The 21,290-nt window shown below is 53.7% G+C and overlaps 1 protein-coding gene across 1 annotated transcript in view; it reads left to right on the plus strand.

The window, feature by feature from the left end:
* LOC119958301 (mucin-2-like) overlaps positions 1-21,290 on the plus strand; it is a 69,804-nt gene that overhangs the window by 20,485 nt on the left and 28,029 nt on the right. Inside the window, exons 9-16 of the mRNA XM_038786737.1 lie at positions 1,351-1,459; positions 2,299-2,384; positions 5,808-5,987; positions 10,780-10,982; positions 12,545-12,689; positions 16,364-16,605; positions 18,530-18,694; positions 20,566-20,693. Coding sequence (XP_038642665.1) covers positions 1,351-1,459; positions 2,299-2,384; positions 5,808-5,987; positions 10,780-10,982; positions 12,545-12,689; positions 16,364-16,605; positions 18,530-18,694; positions 20,566-20,693 — 1,258 coding nt within the window. The remainder of the gene's footprint in view (positions 1-1,350; positions 1,460-2,298; positions 2,385-5,807; positions 5,988-10,779; positions 10,983-12,544; positions 12,690-16,363; positions 16,606-18,529; positions 18,695-20,565; positions 20,694-21,290) is intronic.

The following is a 21,290-nucleotide window of genomic DNA, read 5'->3' on the forward strand; positions in this document are numbered from 1 at the left end:
GGGTTTGCAAAGCCCCTCAGGGGAACCCACCAGCTTCGGCGATGATATGGATGGGTTGGTCATTCCTTTCTGAGGCGAGAGGCTGTGAACAATCCCTCCATCCCACACCTGGGAGTGTTTGATGGGGACAGTGTAGAGGGAGCTTTACTCTGTATCTAACCCCGTGCTGTACCTGTCCTGGGAGTGTTTGATGGGGACAGTGTAGAGGGAGCTTTACTCTGTATCTAACCCCGTGCTGTACCTGTCCTGGGAGTGTTTGATGGGGACAGTGCAGAGGGAGCTTTACTCTGTATCTAACCCCGTGCTGTACCTGTCCTGGGAGTGTTTGATGGGGACAGTGTAGAGGGAGCTTTACTCTGTATCTAACCCCGTGCTGTACCTGTCCTGGGAGTGTTTGATGGAGACAGTGTAGAGGGAGCTTTACTCTGTATCTAACCCCGTGCTGTACCTGTCCTGGGAGTGTTTGATGGAGACAGTGTAGAGGGAGCTTTACTCTGTATCTAACCCCATGCTGTACCTGTCCTGGGAGTGTTTGATGGGGACAGTGTAGAGGGAGCTTTACTCTGTATCTAACCCCGTGCTGTACCTGTCCTGGGAGTGTTTGATGGGGACAGTGTAGAGGGAGCTTTACTCTGTATCTAACCCCGTGCTGTACCTGTCCTGGGAGTGTTTGATGGGGACAGTGTAGAGGGAGCTTTACTCTGTATCTAACCCCGTGCTGTACCTGTCCTGGGAGTGTTTGATGGGGACAGTGTAGAGGGAGCTTTACTCTGTATCTAACCCCGTGCTGTACCTGTCCTGGGAGTGTTTGATGGGGACAGTGTAGAGGGAGCTTTACTCTGTATCTAACCCCGTGCTGTACCTGTCCTGGGAGTGTTTGATGGGGACAGTGTAGAGGGAGCTTTACTCTGTATCTAACCCCGTGCTGTACCTGTCCTGGGAGTGTTTGATGGGGACAGTGTAGAGGGAGCTTTACTCTGTATCTAACCCCGTGCTGTACCTGTCCTGGGAGTGTTTGATGGGGACAGTTTTACATTGTTTTAAACCCCACGCTGTACCTGTTCTGGGAGTGTTCTGATGTAGATAGTGAGCAGACAAATATTATTTTTCGACGTCCAGTGCATTACATTTTTTTTAATATCACCTCACTGCCACTTGGCAAAGCGGGGCCCCCCCACCCAGGCTGGGGCGCGATTGACGGTGAGGGAGGGCCGGCCTGGCTGGGGCTTGCTCGCCGATGGGCAAGGCCTGGGCCTTGTAGGCTTTTCGGTTCGTGGCCCCGCCGGCCGCTCAATCTAGCGCAGGCTTTGACAGGCCCGTGAGTGAAGGCCCCGTTTGTCTCCGTGGCAGGGAACTACAATGGATTCGGGACTGACGACGATCTGAAGTCAGACGGCGATGAAGCTGACAGCTTCGTGGAACTAGGAGCAAGTTGGCTGGTGCCCGGCACTGACACTCAGTAAGTGCGGATTTTAATTTACTTATTGGAGAGCTGCTCTGCTGTCGCTGCAATTTAATGTCTGCTGACGCATCTGAATTTCCAGTTAATACCAAGAAAGCGCATCTAATCTTTTTAAGCACAGGTTTCTGCCTCCCTCCCTCCCACCCAGACCCACCCCCACCCCACGCCGGATCAGGCAGTTAACCCCTGACCCTAACTAATGCCTCGTCTTGCTAATCGAAAGTTCCAGACTTGGCATTTTTTGCGTTCTGTTCAAGAGAAATAAGATTAGCTTACCTCATCCGTTATCTCACGCTGGAGCCCAATCGCAACACACACACACACACACGCGCGCGCACATCAGCCTCCAGGCATTCACATTCACACACGCTTAGAATCGCAATGCAATGAGCCTGCCCCCCCCCCCCCCCTTCAGACCAGCCATCCCAGTTCGTCCCGCGCCCCCCCCCCCCCTCCCCTTCCTTCTCCACAGCCCCGCAAATGTTTCCTTCGAACCCATGTCGGCCATTTTTCCCAAAGCTCGCCGTGTTCGAGTGCCCTGTGTTCGATTGCGCGAGCCCGTTTACTCGTCTTGCTCACTGTGCTCGGTTGGTTAAGCCTGCGGGGCGGGTCCTGGGGGAGGCGAACGCAACGGGAAGCCCGAGCCGAAACGCGGAGCAGACATTTTAAAGCGCGGGTTCAGGAAAAACTGTTCCGACGCGCATCTAACCGCCGAAGGGTTCTGAGGTTCGAGGCTAGCAACATTTTCACAGTCACTTCATTTGAAGCCTCCTTGCGGCAATAAGCGATTTTCATTTCATTTCATTTTTCGTTCGTTCGATCCGCAATATTCTTAGGTGCTCCCATGAAGACCCGCCCTCCGATTGCGATGAAGACGAATTCAAGGAGCCGTGGAGCTGTGGATTTATCAAGGACCCGCAAGGTAAGTGTTCCAAGCCACATGTGGCTACAGAGGGGAGTTCAGCGTTGGCGCAAATCTGCCAAAGAAATGTCAGAAACTCATAAGAAACAGGGGCAAGAATGGGCCATTCGGCCCCTCGAGCCCGCTCCGCCATTCAATAGGAGCATGGCTGTTCCGGCATTCCTCACTTCCACGGTCCTGCCCGTTCTCCATAACCCCTCATCCCAGTACCAATTAAAAATCCGTCTACCTCCTCCTCAACTTCACTCAATGTCCCAGCATCCACTGCAATCTGGATCCATTGTCGTTCCCTTGCAATGGAGACCAACTGGGCCTTCAGCCACGGGCCTGTCAAAGCCTGCGCTAGATTGAGCGGCCGGCGGGGCCACGGGAGGACGAACCGAAAAGCCTACAAGGCCCAGGCCTTGCCCATCGGCGAGCAGGCCCAGCCAGGCCGGCCTTCCTCACCGTCCATCGCACCCCAGCCTGGGTAGGGGGGCCCGTCAGGGGCAATGAGGTCTGGGGCGGAGAGATTATTCACAGCCCCTCCCGCCTCAGAAAGGAATGACCGACTCTGGGGTCGCGAACTCCACAGATTCACCACCCTTTGCGAGAACCAACTCCTCATCCCTGTTTTAAATCTGCTCCCCCTTATCCCCAAAACTGTGACCTCGCGCTCCAGAGTGCCCCACACGAGGGAGCATCCGCTCAACGTCTACCCTGTCAACGCCTTTTATCATCCCATATAACTCAATTAGATCTCCTCGTGTTCCTCCGAACCCGCGAGGGCCTAGGCCTAAGCTGCTCCATCCTGTCTTCAAAGCCCTCTGGAATCGGTGTCGTCACGGTAACGTCTGGTTGAGCCCCAACTCTGGAGTCACTGGGTTCTGTTTTGCACACCGCACCTCAGGAAGGGTTTATTGACCTTTGAACTTTGACCCTGGAAAGGTTTCCATTTTGGGAAGGTTAACAAGGCAAGGGGGGTGGGTGGGTACACGATGAACGGTGGGACGCTGGGAAGTACAGAGGATCACAGGGACCTTGCGGTGCGTGTCCATCGATCACTGAAGGTAGTCGGACAGGTAGATAAGGTGGACAAGGGGGCCTTTGGGGCACTTGCCTTTATTAGCTGCGGCCGCCCAAAAGGTCACATGCGAGCCCGTGGTCAGAGAGTCATAGATGTTTACAGCAGGGAAACAGGCCCTTCGGCCCAGCTGGTCCGTGCCGCCCAGCTTCTATCACTAAGCTCGTCCCCCACTTGTCCGCATTTGGCCCGTACCCCTCTCTACCCACCCTGCCCATGTCGCCAATGCCAACCCCCAGTAAATGGCTCGCAGGGTAAATGCAGAGAAAACATGTCTTCTGGTGGATAGAGCAACTAGGGCGGCGGGGTGGGCACAGTGGGTTAGCACTGCTGCCTCACAGCGCCAGGGACCCGGGTTCGATTCCCGGCTTGGGTCGCTGTCCGTGCGGCGTCTGCACGCTCTCCCCGCGCCTGCGTGGGTTCCCCCCCCCCCCCCCCCCCCCCCCGTCTTCCTCCCACAAGTCCAAAGACGTGCCGGCTAGCTGGGGTTATGGAGATAGGGTGGGGATTAAGCCGAGGAAGGGTGGATCACCTCGCACGTGGAGCTTAACAAATTTTCATTTCTGTCGCGCCGTTAACAACCTCGGGTTCCCAGTCCGCTCTCCAGCCAACAAAATACTTTCCAGGCGTAGGCCCACTGTTGTGACCGACCAGTTGGCCAAATAAAATGTAGCCCAGACGCTCCCGCAAACAGCCACGTGATAATGGAGCCGCCCGGCGGTGACACAGGCCCTTCGGCCCACCGTCTCTGTGGCGACCATTAAATACTAACCCCATTTAACAGCACTTGATCCACAGCCTACGAAGCCTTGACGATTTACGCACTCGCCCAGGTGCTTCTGTTGTGGGATTGATCAACAATAATCAGGATTGATTAACGATAATTTGGGCGATTAGTATTATCCTTGGGGATTTTGAGTCTCTATGATCTAGCACGGTAGAACATAGAACAGTACAGCACAGAACAGGCCCTTCGGCCCTCGATGTTGTGCCGAGCCATGATCACCCTACTCAAACCCACGTATCCACCCTATACCCGTAACCCAACAACCCCCCCCCCCCCTTAACCTTACTTTTATTAGGACACTACGGGCAATTTAGCACGGCCAATCCACCTAACCCGCACATCTTTGGACTGTGGGAGGAAACCGGAGCACCCGGAGGAAACCCACGCACACACGGGGAGGACGTGCAGACTCCGCACAGACAGTGACCCAGCTGGGACCCTGGAGCTGTGAAGCATTTATGCTAACCACCATGCTACCGTGCCGCCCCTTTTTAAAGCAATGCTCATAAAGATGTCAGCCAAAACCTGACCACCTGCAGCGGTCAGCATACAGGTCAAGGAACATGTTCCAGTTGAACCAGACTTCAGCGACCTTGACCGTTGTTCGTAAAACACAATCTACAGCAGTCAGCATAAGGTTTAACAAACATGTTTTTCGAACTCGACCCACAGACCGGACACATCTGGCACCAAGCAGGGAGGAATCCGTAGAGGGAAAAAGGGTAGATGAGGGCGGAGAGCACTCACTCGGCCTGGGTGTAAGATTTACAGTAGACATGATCCATTGTGAGCAATATTCTTGCCCACGTCAGCACACCCTGTCTAAATATTAGACTGACACAGGTCTATCTCTGAAGATGGACTTTTGCAACCCGACGGACAATACACAATTGTTCTGTGGCCTGAGACTCCTCCAATTATTGCGTGCAAACCCCCCCCCCCTCCCCCGGCCCCCCCAACACCACCACCACCACCCCAGCAGTGCAGAGCTCCCCCAGTACTGCAACTGGGAGCGCCAACTTGGATTGGATCTGAAGTACGACTCGGGCCATGGATCTTCGAGAGAGGCACTGTCCTTTCGCCTTCTCGGAGCACAGGAGCTGCCCGAATTCGGGAATGGGCTCGAACCATCCCCTCCCCAGCCCTGTATCTGTATCGGCCGTCGGCCTGAATATCATTGTCAGCCTCCAACTCTGACCCCCCCCCCCCCTTCTCCAGCCGTGTCCTCAACTGCCTGGGCCCGAAGCTCTGCAGTTACGTTCCTAACCCTCTCCCCCAGCCACACCCCCCCCCCAGCCCCCCACCCCCACCGCCTTCATTAAGAAGCTCCTCAAAATCTACCCTCTTGAGCCAAGTTCCAGTTCGCCGACCCTAAAATCTCCTCCGCATCTTGACGTCCAGTTTCTGTTGGTTAGCGCCCCTGTGAATTGTCGTACAGAATCATTCCAGCACAGCCTTCAGGTACATTGAATGGGTCCCGGTTACAGGTGTTACATAAACGTGGGGCACTGCCAATGTGTTTATCTGCGTTTAGGCGGTCGTTCTTTATTTTCTCTCCCCATCTCTATTTTAGGTCCATTCCAGAAGTGTAACAGGCTCATCCCTCCTGAGCAGATCTTCAGGGACTGCGTGTTCGATGTGTCCTGTGGGCCGAGTGGGGAAATGGTCTCGCTCTGCTTCGCGCTGCAGTCTTATGCAGCCCTCTGCGCCCAGGCAGGAGCCCCCGTGACCTGGAGGAACAAGACCTTCTGCCGTAAGTAGCTCTTTCACCCAGTTCGCCCCCCCCCCCCCCCCCCCCCCCCCCCCCCCCAGGATCGAGGACAGGTTCTCCTCTGCACTGTCATGGGCCACTAAATCACCTCTCCCGAGCCAGCCCAAAGTAGGTGTACAGGAAGAGAGGGTGCTTGGGATCAGGGTGACCAACCGACAAGGATTTTCCAGGATTCCGCTGTAATTAGGAACTTTGTCCCTCATCCAAGTGCCGTTCATATTCCGGAAATACATCGGCATCATCTACTCTTTGTCTTCGGCCAGTCTTTGATTTATGTGTGTGTGGCCAAGTCTTCGATTTGAGAATTTGTGGACAAGTCTTCGATTTGAGTGTGTAGGCAAGTCTTCGATTTGAGTGTGTGTGGACAAGTCTTCGATTTGAGTGCTTGTGGACAAGTCTTCGATGTGAGTGTTTGTGGACAAGTCTTCGCTTTGAGTGTTTGTGGCCAAGTCTTCGATTTGAGAATGTGTGGACAAGACCTCAATTTGAGAATGTGTGGACAAGTCTTCGATTTGAGAGTGTGTGGACAAGTCTTCGATTTGAGTGTGTGGACAAGTCTTCGATTTGAGAGTGTGTGGACAAGTCTTCAATTTGAGTGTGTGGACAAGTCTTCGATTTGAGTGTGTGGACAAGTCTTCAATTTGAGAGTGAGTGGACAAGTCTTCGATTTGAGTGTTTGTGGTCAAGTCTTCGATTTGAGTGTGTAGGCAAGTCTTCGATTTGAGTGTGTGAGCAAGTCTTCAATTTGAGTGTTTGTGAACAAGTCTTCGGTTTGAGTGTTTGTGGTCAAGTCTTCAATTTGAGCGTGTGTGGACAAGTCTTCGATTTGAGTGCGTGTGGGCAAGTCTTCGATTTGAGTGTATGTGGCCAAGTCTTCGATTTGAGTGTTTGTGGTCAAGTCTTCGATTTGAGTCTGTAGGCAAGTCTTCGATTTGAGTGTTTGTGGTCAAGTCTTCGATTTGAGTCTGTAGGCAAGTCTTCGATTTGAGTGTGTAGGCAAGTCTTCGATTTGAGTGTGTGTGGACAAGTCTTCGATTTGAGTGCTTGTGGACAAGTCTTCGATGTGAGTGTTTGTGGACAAGTCTTCGCTTTGAGTGTTTGTGGCCAAGTCTTCGATTTGAGAATGTGTGGACAAGACCTCAATTTGAGAATGTGTGGACAAGTCTTCGATTTGAGAGTGTGTGGACAAGTCTTCGATTTGAGTGTGTGGACAAGTCTTCGATTTGAGTGTGTGGACAAGTCTTCAATTTGAGAGTGAGTGGACAAGTCTTCGATTTGAGTGTTTGTGGTCAAGTCTTCGATTTGAGTGTGTAGGCAAGTCTTCGATTTGAGTGTGTGAGCAAGTCTTCAATTTGAGTGTTTGTGAACAAGTCTTTTTTTGAGTGTTTGTGGTCAAGTCTTCAATTTGAGCGTGTGTGGACAAGTCTTCGATTTGAGTGCGTGTGGGCAAGTCTTCGATTTGAGTGTATGTGGCCAAGTCTTTGATTTGAGTGTTTGTGGTCAAGTCTTCGATTTGAGTCTGTAGGCAAGTCTTCGATTTGAGTGTGTGGACAAGTCTTCGATTTGAGTGTGTGGCCAAGTCTTCGATTTGAGTGTTTGTGAACAAGTCTTCGGTTTGAGTGTTTGTGGTCAAGTCTTCAATTTGAGCGTGTGTAGACAAGTCTTCGATTTGAGTGCGTGTGGGCAAGTCTTCGATTTGAGTGCGTGTGGGCAAGTCTTCAATTTGAGTGTTTGTGGCCAAGTCTTCGATTTCAGAATGTGTGGACAAGTCTTCGATTTGAGTGTGTGGACAAGTCTTCGATTTGAGTGTTTGTGGCCAAGTCTTCGATTTGAGTGTGTGGGCAAGTCTTCGATTTGAGAGTGTGCGGACAAGTCTTCGATTTGAGAGTGTGTGGACAAGTCTTCGATTTGAGCGTGTGCGGACAAGTCTTCGATTTGAGAGTGTGCGGACAAGTCTTCAATTTGAGAGTGTGCGGACAAGTCTTCGATTTGAGAGTGTGTGGACAAGTCTTCGATTTGAGAGTGTGCGGACAAGTCTTCGATGTGAGCGTGTGCGGACAAGTCTTCGATTTGAGAGTGTGCGGACAAGTCTTTGATTTGAGAATGTGTGGACAAGTCTTCGATTTGAGTGTGTGGACAAGTCTTCGATTTGAGTGTTTGTGGCCAAGTCTTCGATTTGAGTGTGTGAGCAAGTCTTCGATTTGAGAGTGAGCGGACAAGGCTTTGATTTGAGAGTGTGTGGACAAGTCTTCAATTTGAGCGTGTGCGGACAAGTCTTCGATTTGAGAGTGTGCGGACAAGTCTTCGATTTGAGAGTGTGTGGACAAGTCTTCGATTTGAGAGTGTGGACAAGTCTTCGATTTGAGAGTGAGTGGACAAGTCTTCAATTTGAGAGTGTGGACAATTCTTCGATTTGAGTGTGTGTGGGCAAGTCTTCGATTTGAGAGTGAGTGGACAAGTCTTCGATTTGAGAGTGTCTACAATTCTTCGATTTGAGTGTGTGTGGGCAAGTCTTCGATTTGAGTGTGTGTGGACAAGTCTTCGATTTTGTGTGTGTGGTCAAGTCTTCGATTTGAGTGTGTGGACAAGTCTTCGATTTGAGTGTGTGGACAGGTCTTCGATTTGAGAGTGTGTGGACAAGGCTTTGATTTGAGTGTGTGTGGACAAGTCTTCGATTTGAGAGTGAGTGGACAAGTCTTCGATTTGAGTGTGTGGGCAAGTCTTCGATTTGAGAGTGTGGACAATTCTTCGATTTGAGTGTGTGGACAAGTCTTCGATTTGAGTGTGTGTGGACAAGTCTTCGATTTGAGTGTGTGGACAAGTCTTCGATTTGAGTGTGTGGGCAAGTCTTCGATTTGAGTGTGTGTGGGCAAGTCTTCGATTTGAGAGTGAGTGGACAAGTCTTCGATTTGAGAGTGTCTACAAGTCTTCGATTTGAGTGTGTGGGCAAGTCTTCGATTTGAGTGTGTGTGGGCAAGTCTTCGATTTGAGTGTGTGTGGACAAGTCTTCGATTTTGTGTGTGTGGTCAAGTCTTCGATTTGAGTGTGTGGACAAGTCTTCGATTTGAGCGTGTGGACAGGTCTTCGATTTGAGAGTGTGTGGACAAGGCTTCGATTTGAGTGTGTGTGGACAAGTCTTCAATTTGAGAGTGAGTGGACAAGTCTTCGATTTGAGTGTGTGGGCAAGTCTTCGATTTGAGAGTGTGGACAATTCTTCGATTTGAGTGTGTGGACAAGTCTTCGATTTGAGTGTGTGTGGACAAGTCTTCGATTTGAGTGTGTGGACAAGTCTTCGATTTGAGTGTGTGGGCAAGTCTTCGATTTGAGTGTGTGTGGGCAAGTCTTCGATTTGAGTGTGTGGGCAAGTCTTCGATTTGAGAGTGTGGGCAAGTCTTCGATTTGCGAGTGTGGACAAGTCTTCGATTTGAGAGTGTGTGGGCAAGTCTTCGATTTGCGAGTGTGGACAAGTCTTCGATTTGAGAGTGTGTGGGCAAGTCTTCGATTTGAGTGTGTGGGCAAGTCTTCGATTTGCGAGTGTGGACAAGTCTTCGATTTGAGAGTGTGTGGGCAAGTCTTCGATTTGAGTGTGTGGGCAAGTCTTCGATTTGAGTGTGTGGGCAAGTCTTCGATTTGAGAGTGTGTGGACACGTCTTCGTTTTGAGGGCCTTCTGTTGGGAATAGTTCTGAACAAGTCAGGGTATAAGTTTAAAATTCGATGGTCAGTGGTAAGGTCTGAAACCTGTTCCTTACACAAAGGGGCCTGGAAATCTGGCAGTCGATCTCCCAGAATGTTGCTATTGAATGACCAATTGAAAATTTTTAAACTGAGTTTAATGTGAGGTAACCACAGGATTAAAGTACAGATCACCTCAGATTTAATTAATTGGCAGAACTCGGTTGAGGGGCTGAATGGCCTCCGAAGGTACCACTGCCCATGTGTGTGTGTCTGTGTGTGGGTGTGTTTGTGTACGTCCATATGTTTATGTGTCTGTGTGTGCATGTGTGAGCATGTGTGTCAGTGTGTGTATCTGTCTGTGTGAGTGTGTGTGTGTGTGCAATCTCTCGGGCTGTGTGTGTGTGTATGTGTGCAATCTCTCGGTGTGTGTATGTCTGTGTGTGTGTGTATGTATGCACGTGTGCGTCTTTGTGTGGGCGTGCTCGTGTCCGTATGGGTGGATGTGCCAGTTTGTGTGTGTCTGTGTGGCTGTGTGTGAGTGTGAGCATGTGAGTGTGTGTGTGGGTGTGTGGGTGTTGGTGTGCATGTGTTTGTGTGAGTGTGTGTCTGTGTGAGTGTCTGAGTGTGCGTGAGTGTGTGCGTGAGTGTGTGTGTGTGTGTGTGTGAATGTGTGTGTGTGTGAGTGTGTGTGAGTGTGTGTGTGTGAGTATGTGTGTGTGTGTGTGAATGTGTGAGTGTGAGTGTGTGTGTGTGAATGTGTGAATGTGTGAGTGTGTGTGAATATGTGAGTGTGTGTTTGAATGTGTGAATGTGTGTGTGCGTGTGTGTGTGTGAATGTGTGTGAATGTGTGTGTGTGAGTGTGCGTGTGTGAATGTGAATGTGTGAGTGAATGTGTGAGTGTGTGTGTGAGTGTGCGTGTGTGAGTGTGCATGTGTGAATGTGTGTGTGTGTGTGAATGTGTGAGTGTGTGTGTGAGTGTGTGTGAGTGAGTGTGCGTGAGAATGAGTGTGTGTGAATGTGTAAGTGTGTGGACTCTGCACAATCTCACTGCAAATCCCCACTTCTTGGTGTTAATTTTCTCTCTCTCTCCCCGGCAGCTCTGAACTGCGTGGTGGGCAGTCACTACGAGCCCTGCGGCAACGCCTGCCCCGCCTCCTGCACCGACCTCTCCGCCCCCAACGACTGCGGCCGGCCCTGCGTCGAGGGCTGCGTCTGCGACCTGGGCCACGTGCTGAGCGGCGACAGGTGCGTCCCCTTCAGCCAGTGCGGCTGCGTGGACCCGGAGAGGAACTACCGGCTGGTGAGTGTGTCGGCGCTTAGCCAGGTGAATGGGGCGGGGTATCGTGGGAAGGGATCAGAGCAACAGCAAAGTCACAAGAAGCAGTGGCAGGGTGTGAACCACTCGGCCCGTCCAGCCTGCTATCCCATTCAATATAACCCTGACTGACCTCGGGCCTGGAATCCATTTTCCCGCCCACTCCCCATATGTCTAAATTTACGAAAACAACAAAAGTCTGACTTAAATACAGTCAACGATTGAGCTCCCACAATCCTCTGGGGTTGGAGAATTCCAAAGATTCACAAATCCTCTCCTCTCCTCATCTCAGTTCCAAAATGGCCAACTCAGTCCCAAAATGGCCAACTCAGTCCCAAAATGGCCGACTCAGTTCCAAAATGGCCGACACAGTTCCAAAATGGCCGACTCAGTCCCAAAATGGCCAACACAGTTCCAAAATGGCCGACTCAGTCCCAAACTGGCCAACACAGTTCCAAAATGGCCGACTCAGTCCCAAAATGGCCAACACAGTTCCAAAATGGCCGACTCAGTCCCAAAATGGCCAACACAGTTCCAAAATGGCCGACTCAGTCCCAAACTGGCCAACACAGTTCCAAAATGGCCGACTCAGTCCCAAAATGGCCAACACAGTTCTAAAATGGCTGACTCAGTCCCAAAATGGCCGACTACCTTATCCTCAGGCTGTGTCCCCCGTGTTTTAGATTCCCCGACCAGCGGGGAACAATCTCTCAATGCCCACCCTGTCAAACCCCTTCAGAATTCTGTCCGTCTCAATGGGATCGCCTCTCATTCTTCTAAACCCCAGAGAATAAACCCAATTTACTCAACCCCTCATCACAGGCCAACCCCCCCAACCTGGGGGCCGATCGAGTGAATCTTCGCCGTTGTCCCGCCTCCGATGGAAGTTTAGCCTTCCGGGTGGAAATGGAAACTGCGCACACTGCTCCAGATTTGGTCTCGCCAAAACCCTGGAACAAGCAGTGAGCAAGAGATGTCTTCGTTCTTCGTACTCCAATCTCCCTTTCGGTTGAGGCCGAGGGTTGGCAAGGGTCCAGAACGCCAACCCCGCCAACCCCACTGAGCAGCGTCCAACTCTGGGCAGGAGTGTTCCTCAGCCGAGAACCTATTTGAAGTGAGGGGCTCCGGTTACGTGGGCGAGGCCGGGATTCGAGGAGGGGTCCGGGTGCCGGGACGCCCCGGTCAGCCAGGGAATACTGCCTTTAACGGGGAGGAGCTCGCCCTCGTTGCTGATAGCCGGTCAGTCCACCCGGGGACGCCGGAGCGCGGCTGGGAGGCGAAGCCAACTCCCACCTGACTGGGGTCACAATCAGGAGAGATAAAGGGCGGGGGGGGGGGGGGTGAGGCTGCAGGACAGGTTATAAAGAGGGATTTGAAGACAGGCGGGAATTTTAAAGTCAGCGGCCGGGAGGGAGCCCGCGTGGGGCAGGGAGGCACTGCGGCCGTCGGTTGGATGGGTCTTGGAGCGGGTTGGTGGGCAGCAGGTCGGGGCAACATCAAGAGGGAACAAACGGGCTAACCAATGTCCCCGTCGCTCTCTCTGGCAGCTGGGGGAGACCTGGATGGCCAACGAGGATTGTACGAAGCGTTGCACCTGCTCCAATCCCAGCAACATCACCTGCGAACACTGGAAATGCGGACCGCTGGACCGCTGCGGAATCCTGGACGGAGACCTGGGTTGTCACACATCAGGTCAGTGAGGAGACAGAATACCGCCCGAGTCGAACATCACCACTGCCCCAGACCTGTCTCAGTGTCAGTGTTACACATATCCCTGTGTTTGCACCCATACTGTACCCTGTATCTAACCCCGTGCTGTACCTGTCCTGGGAGTGTTTGATGGGGACAGTGTAGAGGGAGCTTTACTCTGTATCTAACCCAGTGCTGTACCTGTCCTGGGAGTGTTTGATGGGGACAGTGTAGAGGGAGCTTTACTCTGTATCTAATCTAACCGACAAACACTGTATATAAACTCGCAGTTATCCACTTATGGTGTCTTGCAACTCGATGAGGACGGAAAGTCCCCAGGACCCTCAGCACGCGTTCAGCGAGACCAGTCTGTCAATACGCCTTCTGCAGCAATGGAATTCACTGGCCAACTGCAACAGATATTAAATGAGGCCGCAGATAACAAATCAGGTGCTGGAAAATCTGGGGACAAGGATTTGAAAATCTCTGATTGGGACAAAGCGCATGTGCGCCCTCCAGTGGCTGGATGCATGCATGACAGGAACTGATTGTTCAGAGGTTGACGCCGGGATGGGCTCCTGAGGTGTTCCAGGAACCCTCAGAACTGTCACTGCGGGTGGGACACCGGTCTGTTTCAGAACTGCCCACCCCCCCCCCCCCCCCCCCCCCCCCGCCCCCGCCCCAAGTTATGTGAAACATATTTTTCTGCGGCCGGAGGTACGTACGTACATAGCAGACAAAAAGAATAATCGACAGAGTACTGATGGAACCATCAATTCACTAGACACGCGCTTTAAGATATGAACAGTGGTTTTAATCTACTTACAACAGAGCCAGCCTGTTCCACGTTGAACTCTCGATGAACTGAACGACTGGCTCTGAGCATTGGTATTTATACAGCAGTCCAGGGGGAGGAGTCGTGGGTGGAGCCCTGTACAAACTCCTAAGCATTCCCAGCGCTACTCCCCCAAGTGGTCGGGCAACGCAACTGCGCTTATCAACGCATGGTCTCATGTATATACAATGCAGTGTGAATTACGGAGTCACATTCACCACAAGTACATTGACAATGGTACAACGACAAACAGGGATTGGTTACAGTGTAGAACAAGGGGCCAAACAAGAGCAGCCTAGTGAATCGTGTTCTTACAGGGAACAGATCCATCCGAGGGGGAGTCGTTGAGGAGTCTGGTAGCTGTGGGGAAGAAGCTGTTCCTATGTCTGGATGTGCGGGTCTTCAGATTTCTGTACCTTCTGCCTGATGGAAGGGTCTGGAAGAAGGCAATGCCTGGATGGGAGGGGTATCTGATAATGCTGTCTGCCTTCCTGAGGCAGCGGGAGGTGTAGACAGAATCAATGTGGGGGTGGCAGGCTTGTGTGATGCATTGGGCTGAGTTTACCACACTCTGCAGTTTCTTGCGATCTTGGGCCGAGCAGTTGCCATACCCAGGCTGTGATGCAGCCGGATAGGATGCTCTCTATCGCACATCTGTAGAAGTTTGTGAGAGTCGATGGCAAACATGCCCAATTTCTATAGCTTCCGTAGGAAGTAGAGACGTTGTTGGGCTTTCCTGACTGTTGCATCAACGGTGGGGTGTGGGGATCGTGTCTGTATTGACAGGGAGTCCTCGAGGGAGTGTGTCAGTATTTACAGGTGGTCCCCGGGGGAGTGTGTCAGTATTTACAGGGAGCCCCCGGGGAGTGTGTCAGTATTTACAGGGGGTCCCCGGGGGAGTGTGTCAGTATTTACAGGGGGTCCCCGGGGAGCGTGTCAGTATTTACAGGGGGTCCCCGGGGAGTGTGTCAGTATTTACAGGGGGGTCCCGGGGAGTGTGTCAGTATTTACAGGGGGACCCGGGGAGCGTGTCAGTATTTACAGGGGGTCCCCGGGGAGTGTGTCAGTATTTACAGGGGGTCCCCGGGGGAGTGTGTCAGTATTTACAGGGGGTCCCCGGGGGAGTGTGTCAGTATTTACAGGGGGTCCCTGGGGAGTGTGTCAGTATTTACAGGGGGTCCCCGGGGAGTGTGTCAGTATTTACAGGTGATCCCCGGGGAGTGTGTCAGTATTTACAGGGGGGTCCCCGGGGAGTGTGTCAGTATTTACAGGGGGTCCCCGGGGAGTGTGTCAGTATTTACAGGGGGTTCCCGGGGAGTGTGTCAGTATTTACAGGGAGTCCCCGGGGGGAGTATGTCAGTATTTACAGGGGGTTCCTGGGGAGTATGTCAGTATTTACAGGGAGCCCCCAGGGAGTGTGTCAGTATTTACAGGGGGTACCCGGGGGTGTGTGTCAGTATTTACAGGGGGTCCCGGGGAGTGTGTCAGTATTTACAGGGGGTCCCCGGGGAGTGTGTCCGTATTTACAGGGGGTCCCGGGGAGTGTGTCAGTATTTACAGGGGGTCCCCGGGGGAGAGTGTCAGTATTTACAGGGGGTACCCGGGGGTGTGTGTCAGTATTTACAGGGGGTCCCGGGGAGTGTGTCAGTATTTACAGGGGGTCCCCGGGGAGTGTGTCCGTATTTACAGGGGGTCCCGGGGAGTGTGTCAGTATTTACAGGAGGGTCCCTGGGGAGTGTGTCAGTATTTACAGGGGTCCCCGGGGAGTGTGTCAGTATTTCCAGGGGGGTCCCCGGGGAGTGTGTCAGTATTTACAGGGAGTCCCGGGGAGTGTGTCAGTATTTACAGGGGGTCCCGGGGAGTGTGTCAGTATTTACAGGGAGTCCCCAGGGAGTGTGTCAGTATTTACAGGGGGTACCCGGGGAGTGTGTCAGTATTTACAGGGGGGGTCCCCGGGGAGTGTGTCAGTATTTACACGGGGTCCCCGGGGAGTGTGTCAGAATTTACAGGGAGCCCCCGGGGAGTGTGTCAGTATTTACAGGGAGCCCCCGGGGAGTGTGTCAGTATTTACAGGGGGTCCCCGGGGAGTGTGTCAGTATTTACAGGGGGGTCCCCGGGGGAGTGTGTCAGTATTTACAGGGGGTCCCCGGGGAGTGTGTCAGTATTTACAGGGGGTCCCCGGGGAGTGTCAGTATTTACAGGATGTCCCCGGGGGAGTGTGTCAGTATTTACAGGGGGTCCCCGGGGAGTGTGTCAGTATTTACAGGGAGTCCCCGGGGAGTGTCAGTATTTACAGGGGGTCCCCGGGGGAGTGTGTCAGTATTACAGGGAGTCCCCGGGGAGTGTGTCAGTATTTACAGGGGGTCCCCGGGGAGTGTGTCAGTATTTACAGGGGGGTCCCGGGGAGTGTGTCAGTATTTACAGGGGGTCCCGGGGAGTGTGTCAGTATTTACAGGGAGCCCCCGGGGAGTGTGTCAGTATTTACAAGGAGCCCCCGGGGAGTGTGTCAGTACTTACAGGGGGTTCCCCGAGGAGTGTGTCAGTATTTACAGGGAGTCCCCGGGGAGTGCGTCAGTATTCACAGAGGATCCTGGGTAATATGTCAATGTTGTCTGGGCTGATATGAATAGAAGTACTATGAATGGGAACATAAAGATGCTGGAATCTGAAATATTGCAATTGACACTGAGGCCAACAGTGGATATAACATCCCCCACCCCTGACATCCCTTTTCCCTGGATGGTAGCTCTCTGATGGTGCTCCAGGTCAGTACTCTGTTGTAAAGGAGCGGGACAATGGTTGACGTCACAAATGCCTGTAATATTTGCGCCTCCTCCCGCAGGTTTCGCTTCCTGCCACATCGCCGGGGACCCGCACTATTACACCTTCGACAACGCCATGCACACCTTCCTGGGCACCTGCACCTACACGCTGGCCGCCGTGTGCGACGCCGACATGGTCACCCCCTTCGCGGTCAGCGGCACGAACGAGGAGCGCGGCCTGCCTTACGCCTCCTACCTCAGCCAGGTCCACATCGAGGTGCACGGACTGCGCATCACCATGCAGAAGAGCAGGAGGCTCCTGGTAGGTCCCGCTGGGCGGCCGCTGCTCGCGGGGGCATGTTATGGGCGCTCGCGTCTCCGGGCAGAGCCGCACTTGACCTGCCGACCCATCACGGGGACGGAATTGGCGCATGTTGTGACCCCGCAAGACTCAGCCGGATACATGATTGGGTTACCCCCCCCTCCCACCTCCCACAGGTGAATCACTGTGATTGATTTTACGCACATCGCTAATATGACATGGCTATCCTCCACTGATGTTAGTGCGGCCACACCTGGAGTATTGTGTTCAGTTTTGGTCTCCTTACCTGAGAAAGGACGTCCTGGCGCTGGAGGGTGTGCAGAGGAGATTCACTAGGTTAATCCCAGAGCTGAAGGGGTTGGATTATGAGGAGAGGTTGAGTAGACTGGGACTGTACTCGTTGGAATATAGAAGGATGAGGGGGGATCTTATAGAAACATTTAAAATTATGAAGGGAATAGATAGGATAGATGCGGGCAGGTTGTTTCCACTGGCGGGTGACAGCAGAACTAGGGGGCATAGCCTCAAAATAAGGGGAAGTAGATTTAGGACTGAGTTTAGGAGGAACTTCTTCACCCAAAGGGTTGTGAATCTATGGAATTCCTTGCCCAGTGAAGCAGTTGAGGCTCCTTCATTACATGTTTTTAAGGTAAAGATAGATAGTTTTTGAAGAATAAAGGGATTAAGGGTTATGGTGTTCGGGCCGGGAAAGTGGAGCTGAGTCCACAAAAGATCAGCCATGATCTCATTGAATGGCGGAGCAGGCTCGAGGGGCCAGATGGCCTACTCCTGCTCCTAGTTCTTATGTTCTTATGATTGCACTTTGCTGACAAATAACCCTGCTATTGCCAGGAGACTGCTGTGGATTGTGGGTAAATTTGAAGGGCGGGACAATTTTGATCTTCATTGATACTCCGATGTACCAAAGTACTTCACAACCGAGGTACCATGAAGCATATTGACCGTTCTAGTGTAGTAAATGTGGCAGCTAATTAGCGGACAGTAGAAGATAGCACAAGAATCAATAAACTGATCATCTTTTTTCTGCGCCATTTTTGTTGAGTGTTTAACCACCGGCCCGGGATATCGTGGGAAAATTCCGCCTGCTCCCCCTCGAGTCCAGGTGCTTTGCAGCCGCCCGAGAGCCTAGGCCGGGCCTTAGTGTCGTGTCTTATTGGAAAGGGGGGCGCCCCTCTGGAAATGCGGCCCTCGCCCGGAACTGGCACCGGGGAGTGTCAGCCCCTGCTCGGGTTAGTGGAGTGGGATTCGAAGCCACAACCTTCCGGCCCCCCCCCCCCCCCGAGTGGCGGCTCATACCTTGCCGGCGACCGATCTCGATTGTAGCTGGCGGGGGAGGGGGGGGGCGGAGCATGGCTGTAGCCTTGACTTCGTCAGCCTTGAGTTGAGGAAAGGCCTCTAATCCTGGTCGGCCAAGCTACGGCCCACTCCCACTCACCGTTGCGCACGTGGTCAGGATCGGGCCCGGCCGCGCGATGCCTTCCGCAGTCGAATTGCCTGTAGATGCTCGCGCTTGGAAGAGCCCTCGGCGCCAGGCACGGGCAGGCCCGACGCACCTTTATAATCCCAACAGCGACTGGCTAAACATCTGGTCGCGAGGACATGCGGAACGGCCGGCGCCCCCCTGGTGGACACTCACTGACCTGCGGGGTCTTGTGGCCTGCTGCCGCATCTTGCCCCGTCTGGCCCCCATACAAGGAAATAAACAGAAGAAGGGAAAGGGACAGAGAAGGATTGAACAAGAGAGAGAGAGAGGGGACCTCAATCGGCCAGTCAAACACCGTTCCTTCCAGCAGCGGGCTAGTACGGTCGCAATGGGCTGAATGGCTCACTTCTGCATTGGCAAATTGGCGCAGGCTGTTTTGGCACGGTGCGCCCAGTGACAGCAGGCCTTCTTGTCTTACAGCTGGACAACAAGAGGGTCAGGACGCCGTATGAGGACAACACGAGGGGGATCAATCTCTACTCCAGTGGCATCTACACAGTCCTGGAGACCACGTTCGGGCTGGTGGTCAGGTTCGATGGCAACCACCACCTCGAGATCAAGCTGCCGAACACATACTTTGGAAAGGTGAGAGGGGTCACTCCTGTCCTTGGCGTCAATAAGGTGGGAGGGTGCGACCGAACATGAGGGTTTGCTGCATTCTTCAGGCCAAGATACCTTCCCGTCGAGCTAGTGGATCCTTCAGCAACCTGGCCAAACCCCCAGGCAGAAAGGAGAGGGCTTGTTGCTGGACGACCAATAGCAGCAGAGAGAATGTTTCTATTGGCGATGGGAGTCCATTGTTTTTAGTCATTTAAGGGATGTGGGGCTCGCTCCCACAGGGGGGTGGGGAGAATGTGGGGCTCGCTCCCACAGGGGGGTGGAGAGAATGTGGGGCTCGCTCCCACGGGGGAGTGGGGAGAATGTGGGGCTCGCTCCCACGGGGGAGTGGGGAGAATGTGGGACTCGCTCCCACAGGGAGTGGGGAGAATGTGGGACTCGCTCCCACAGGGGAGTGGGGAGAATGTGGGACTCGCTCCCACGGGGGAGTGGGGAGAATGTGGGTGCGTTCCCACGGGGAGTGGGGAGAATGTGGGACTCGCTCACACGGGGGAGTGGGGAGAATGTGGGACTCACTCACACAGGGGGGTGGGGAGAATGTGGGGCTCGCTCCCACAGGGAGTGGGGAGAATGTGGGGCTCGCTCCCCACGGGGAGTGGGGAGAATGTGGGACTCGCTCCCCACGGGGAGTGGGGAGAATGTGGGACTCGCTCCCACGGGGAGTGGGGAGAATGAGGTACTCGCTTCTACAGAGAGTGGGGAGAATGTGGGACTCGCTCCCACAGGGGAGTGGGGGGAGAATGTGGGACTTGCTCCAACGGGGGAGTGGGGAGAATGTGGGACTCACTCCCATGGGGAGTGGGGAGAATGTGGGACTCGCTCCAACAGTGGAGTGGGGAGAATGTGGGACTCGCTCCCAGAGGGGGAGTGGGGAGAATGTGGGACTCGCTCACACGGGGGAGTGGGGAGAATGTGGGACTCACTCACACAGGGGAGTGGGGAGAATGTGGGACTCGCTCCAACGGGGAGTGGGGAGAATGTGGGACTCGCTCCCACAGGGGTGGGGAGAATGTGGGACTCGCTCCCACAGGGAGTGGGGGGAGAATGCGGGACTTGCTCCCACAGGGGAGTGGGGGGAATGTGGGACTCGCTCCCACGGGGGGAGTGGGGAGAATGTGGGACTCGCTCCCACGGGGGAGTGGGGAGAATGTGGGACTCGCTCCCACAGGGGGAGTGGGGAGAATGTGGGACTCGCTCCCACAGGGGAGTGGGGAGAATGTGGGACTCGCTCCCACAGGGAGTGGGGAGAATGTGGGACTCGCTCCCACAGGGGAGTGGGGAGAATGTGGGCCTCGCTCCCACAGGGAGTGGGGAGAATGTGGGACTCGCTCCCACGGGGGAGTGGGGAGAATGTGGGCATGAGAAAGGAATAGAAGTATATGGGGATGGGGGTGGGATGAAGAGAGGATGGGGAGGAGGATGGTATTGAGCGTTAACACCAGCACGCAGTAGTCGGGCCAAATGGACTGATGCTGTTCCATAAATTCAACGCTCGTAAAGTTGACTCAGTGAGTGTCACTAGCTGGGTCAGCATTAATTGCCCATCCCTAATTGCCCCTCGAGGAGGAGGTGATGAGCGTCCTGTGAAGCAGAGACTGGAATTATCTCAAAAGGGGATTGGATGGGAGACCCGAGGAGGAATTGAACTCGCAGAGCTACGGGGGGGGGGGGGGCGGTGCGGGAGGGTGGGACTGACAGCCGGGAGCCCAGGGTGGGTCCGTTGGGCCGAACGGAGTCCTTCTGTGCGACGGCCCGCCACGTTTCTCTCCCCCCCCCCCCCCATCCACGCGCAAGGGCCCGCTCAGGACCACGTCCGCTAACCCCTCTCCCTGTTCCAGATGTGCGGGCTGTGCGGGAACCTGAATAACAACGACGCAGACGAGCTCCTGATGCCGAACGGCCTGCCTGCAAGAAACGTGACCCAGTTCGGCAACAGTTGGCGGATCGGAGGAGGCGAGGGTACGAGGTGAGTGAAGGGCGGAAGCAGTGGGCGCCGGGCTCGTTGGCGCCTTCACGCACCCCAGCACGTCCCTCAGCTCTTCTCCAACCGGAACGTGGTCACTTCCGTGACGTCAAAAACGCGGCCGCCGACGTGTGCACAGCAAGATCCCACAAACAGCGATGCGACCATGCGACGCCGATTTACTGATTTTTTTACTCTTTACTTGAACCCACAGCTGTAAATTTATTAACGCTACCAATTTGGATTCGACACGCACTCCTGAATAATACACATTCGATAATTAACATATAATCAATACTCACCTCCACCTAATCTCTGCACTATTATAAACTATGATCTGCTCTCACTCACACTTTCCTTCAGTCTGTACTCGAGCTAACTTCTCTCCACCACGAGGCTTAGCACCAATGTCTTATATACTTGTAACTCCAGCTCCCTCCAGTGGTTGGTCTTGACATTTCATTAACGCTTGCATTTATGATAATACCACAAGGGTGACCCATTGGGCCAATGGCTCGTAGAATCCTTACGGTGCAGAAGGAGGCTGTTCGGCCCATTGAGTCTGCACCCCCCCCCCCTCTGAAAGAGCACCCGACCGCG

The sequence above is a fragment of the Scyliorhinus canicula genome, chromosome 29 (assembly GCF_902713615.1).
Source record: "Scyliorhinus canicula chromosome 29, sScyCan1.1, whole genome shotgun sequence".
NCBI lineage: Eukaryota > Metazoa > Chordata > Chondrichthyes > Carcharhiniformes > Scyliorhinidae > Scyliorhinus > Scyliorhinus canicula.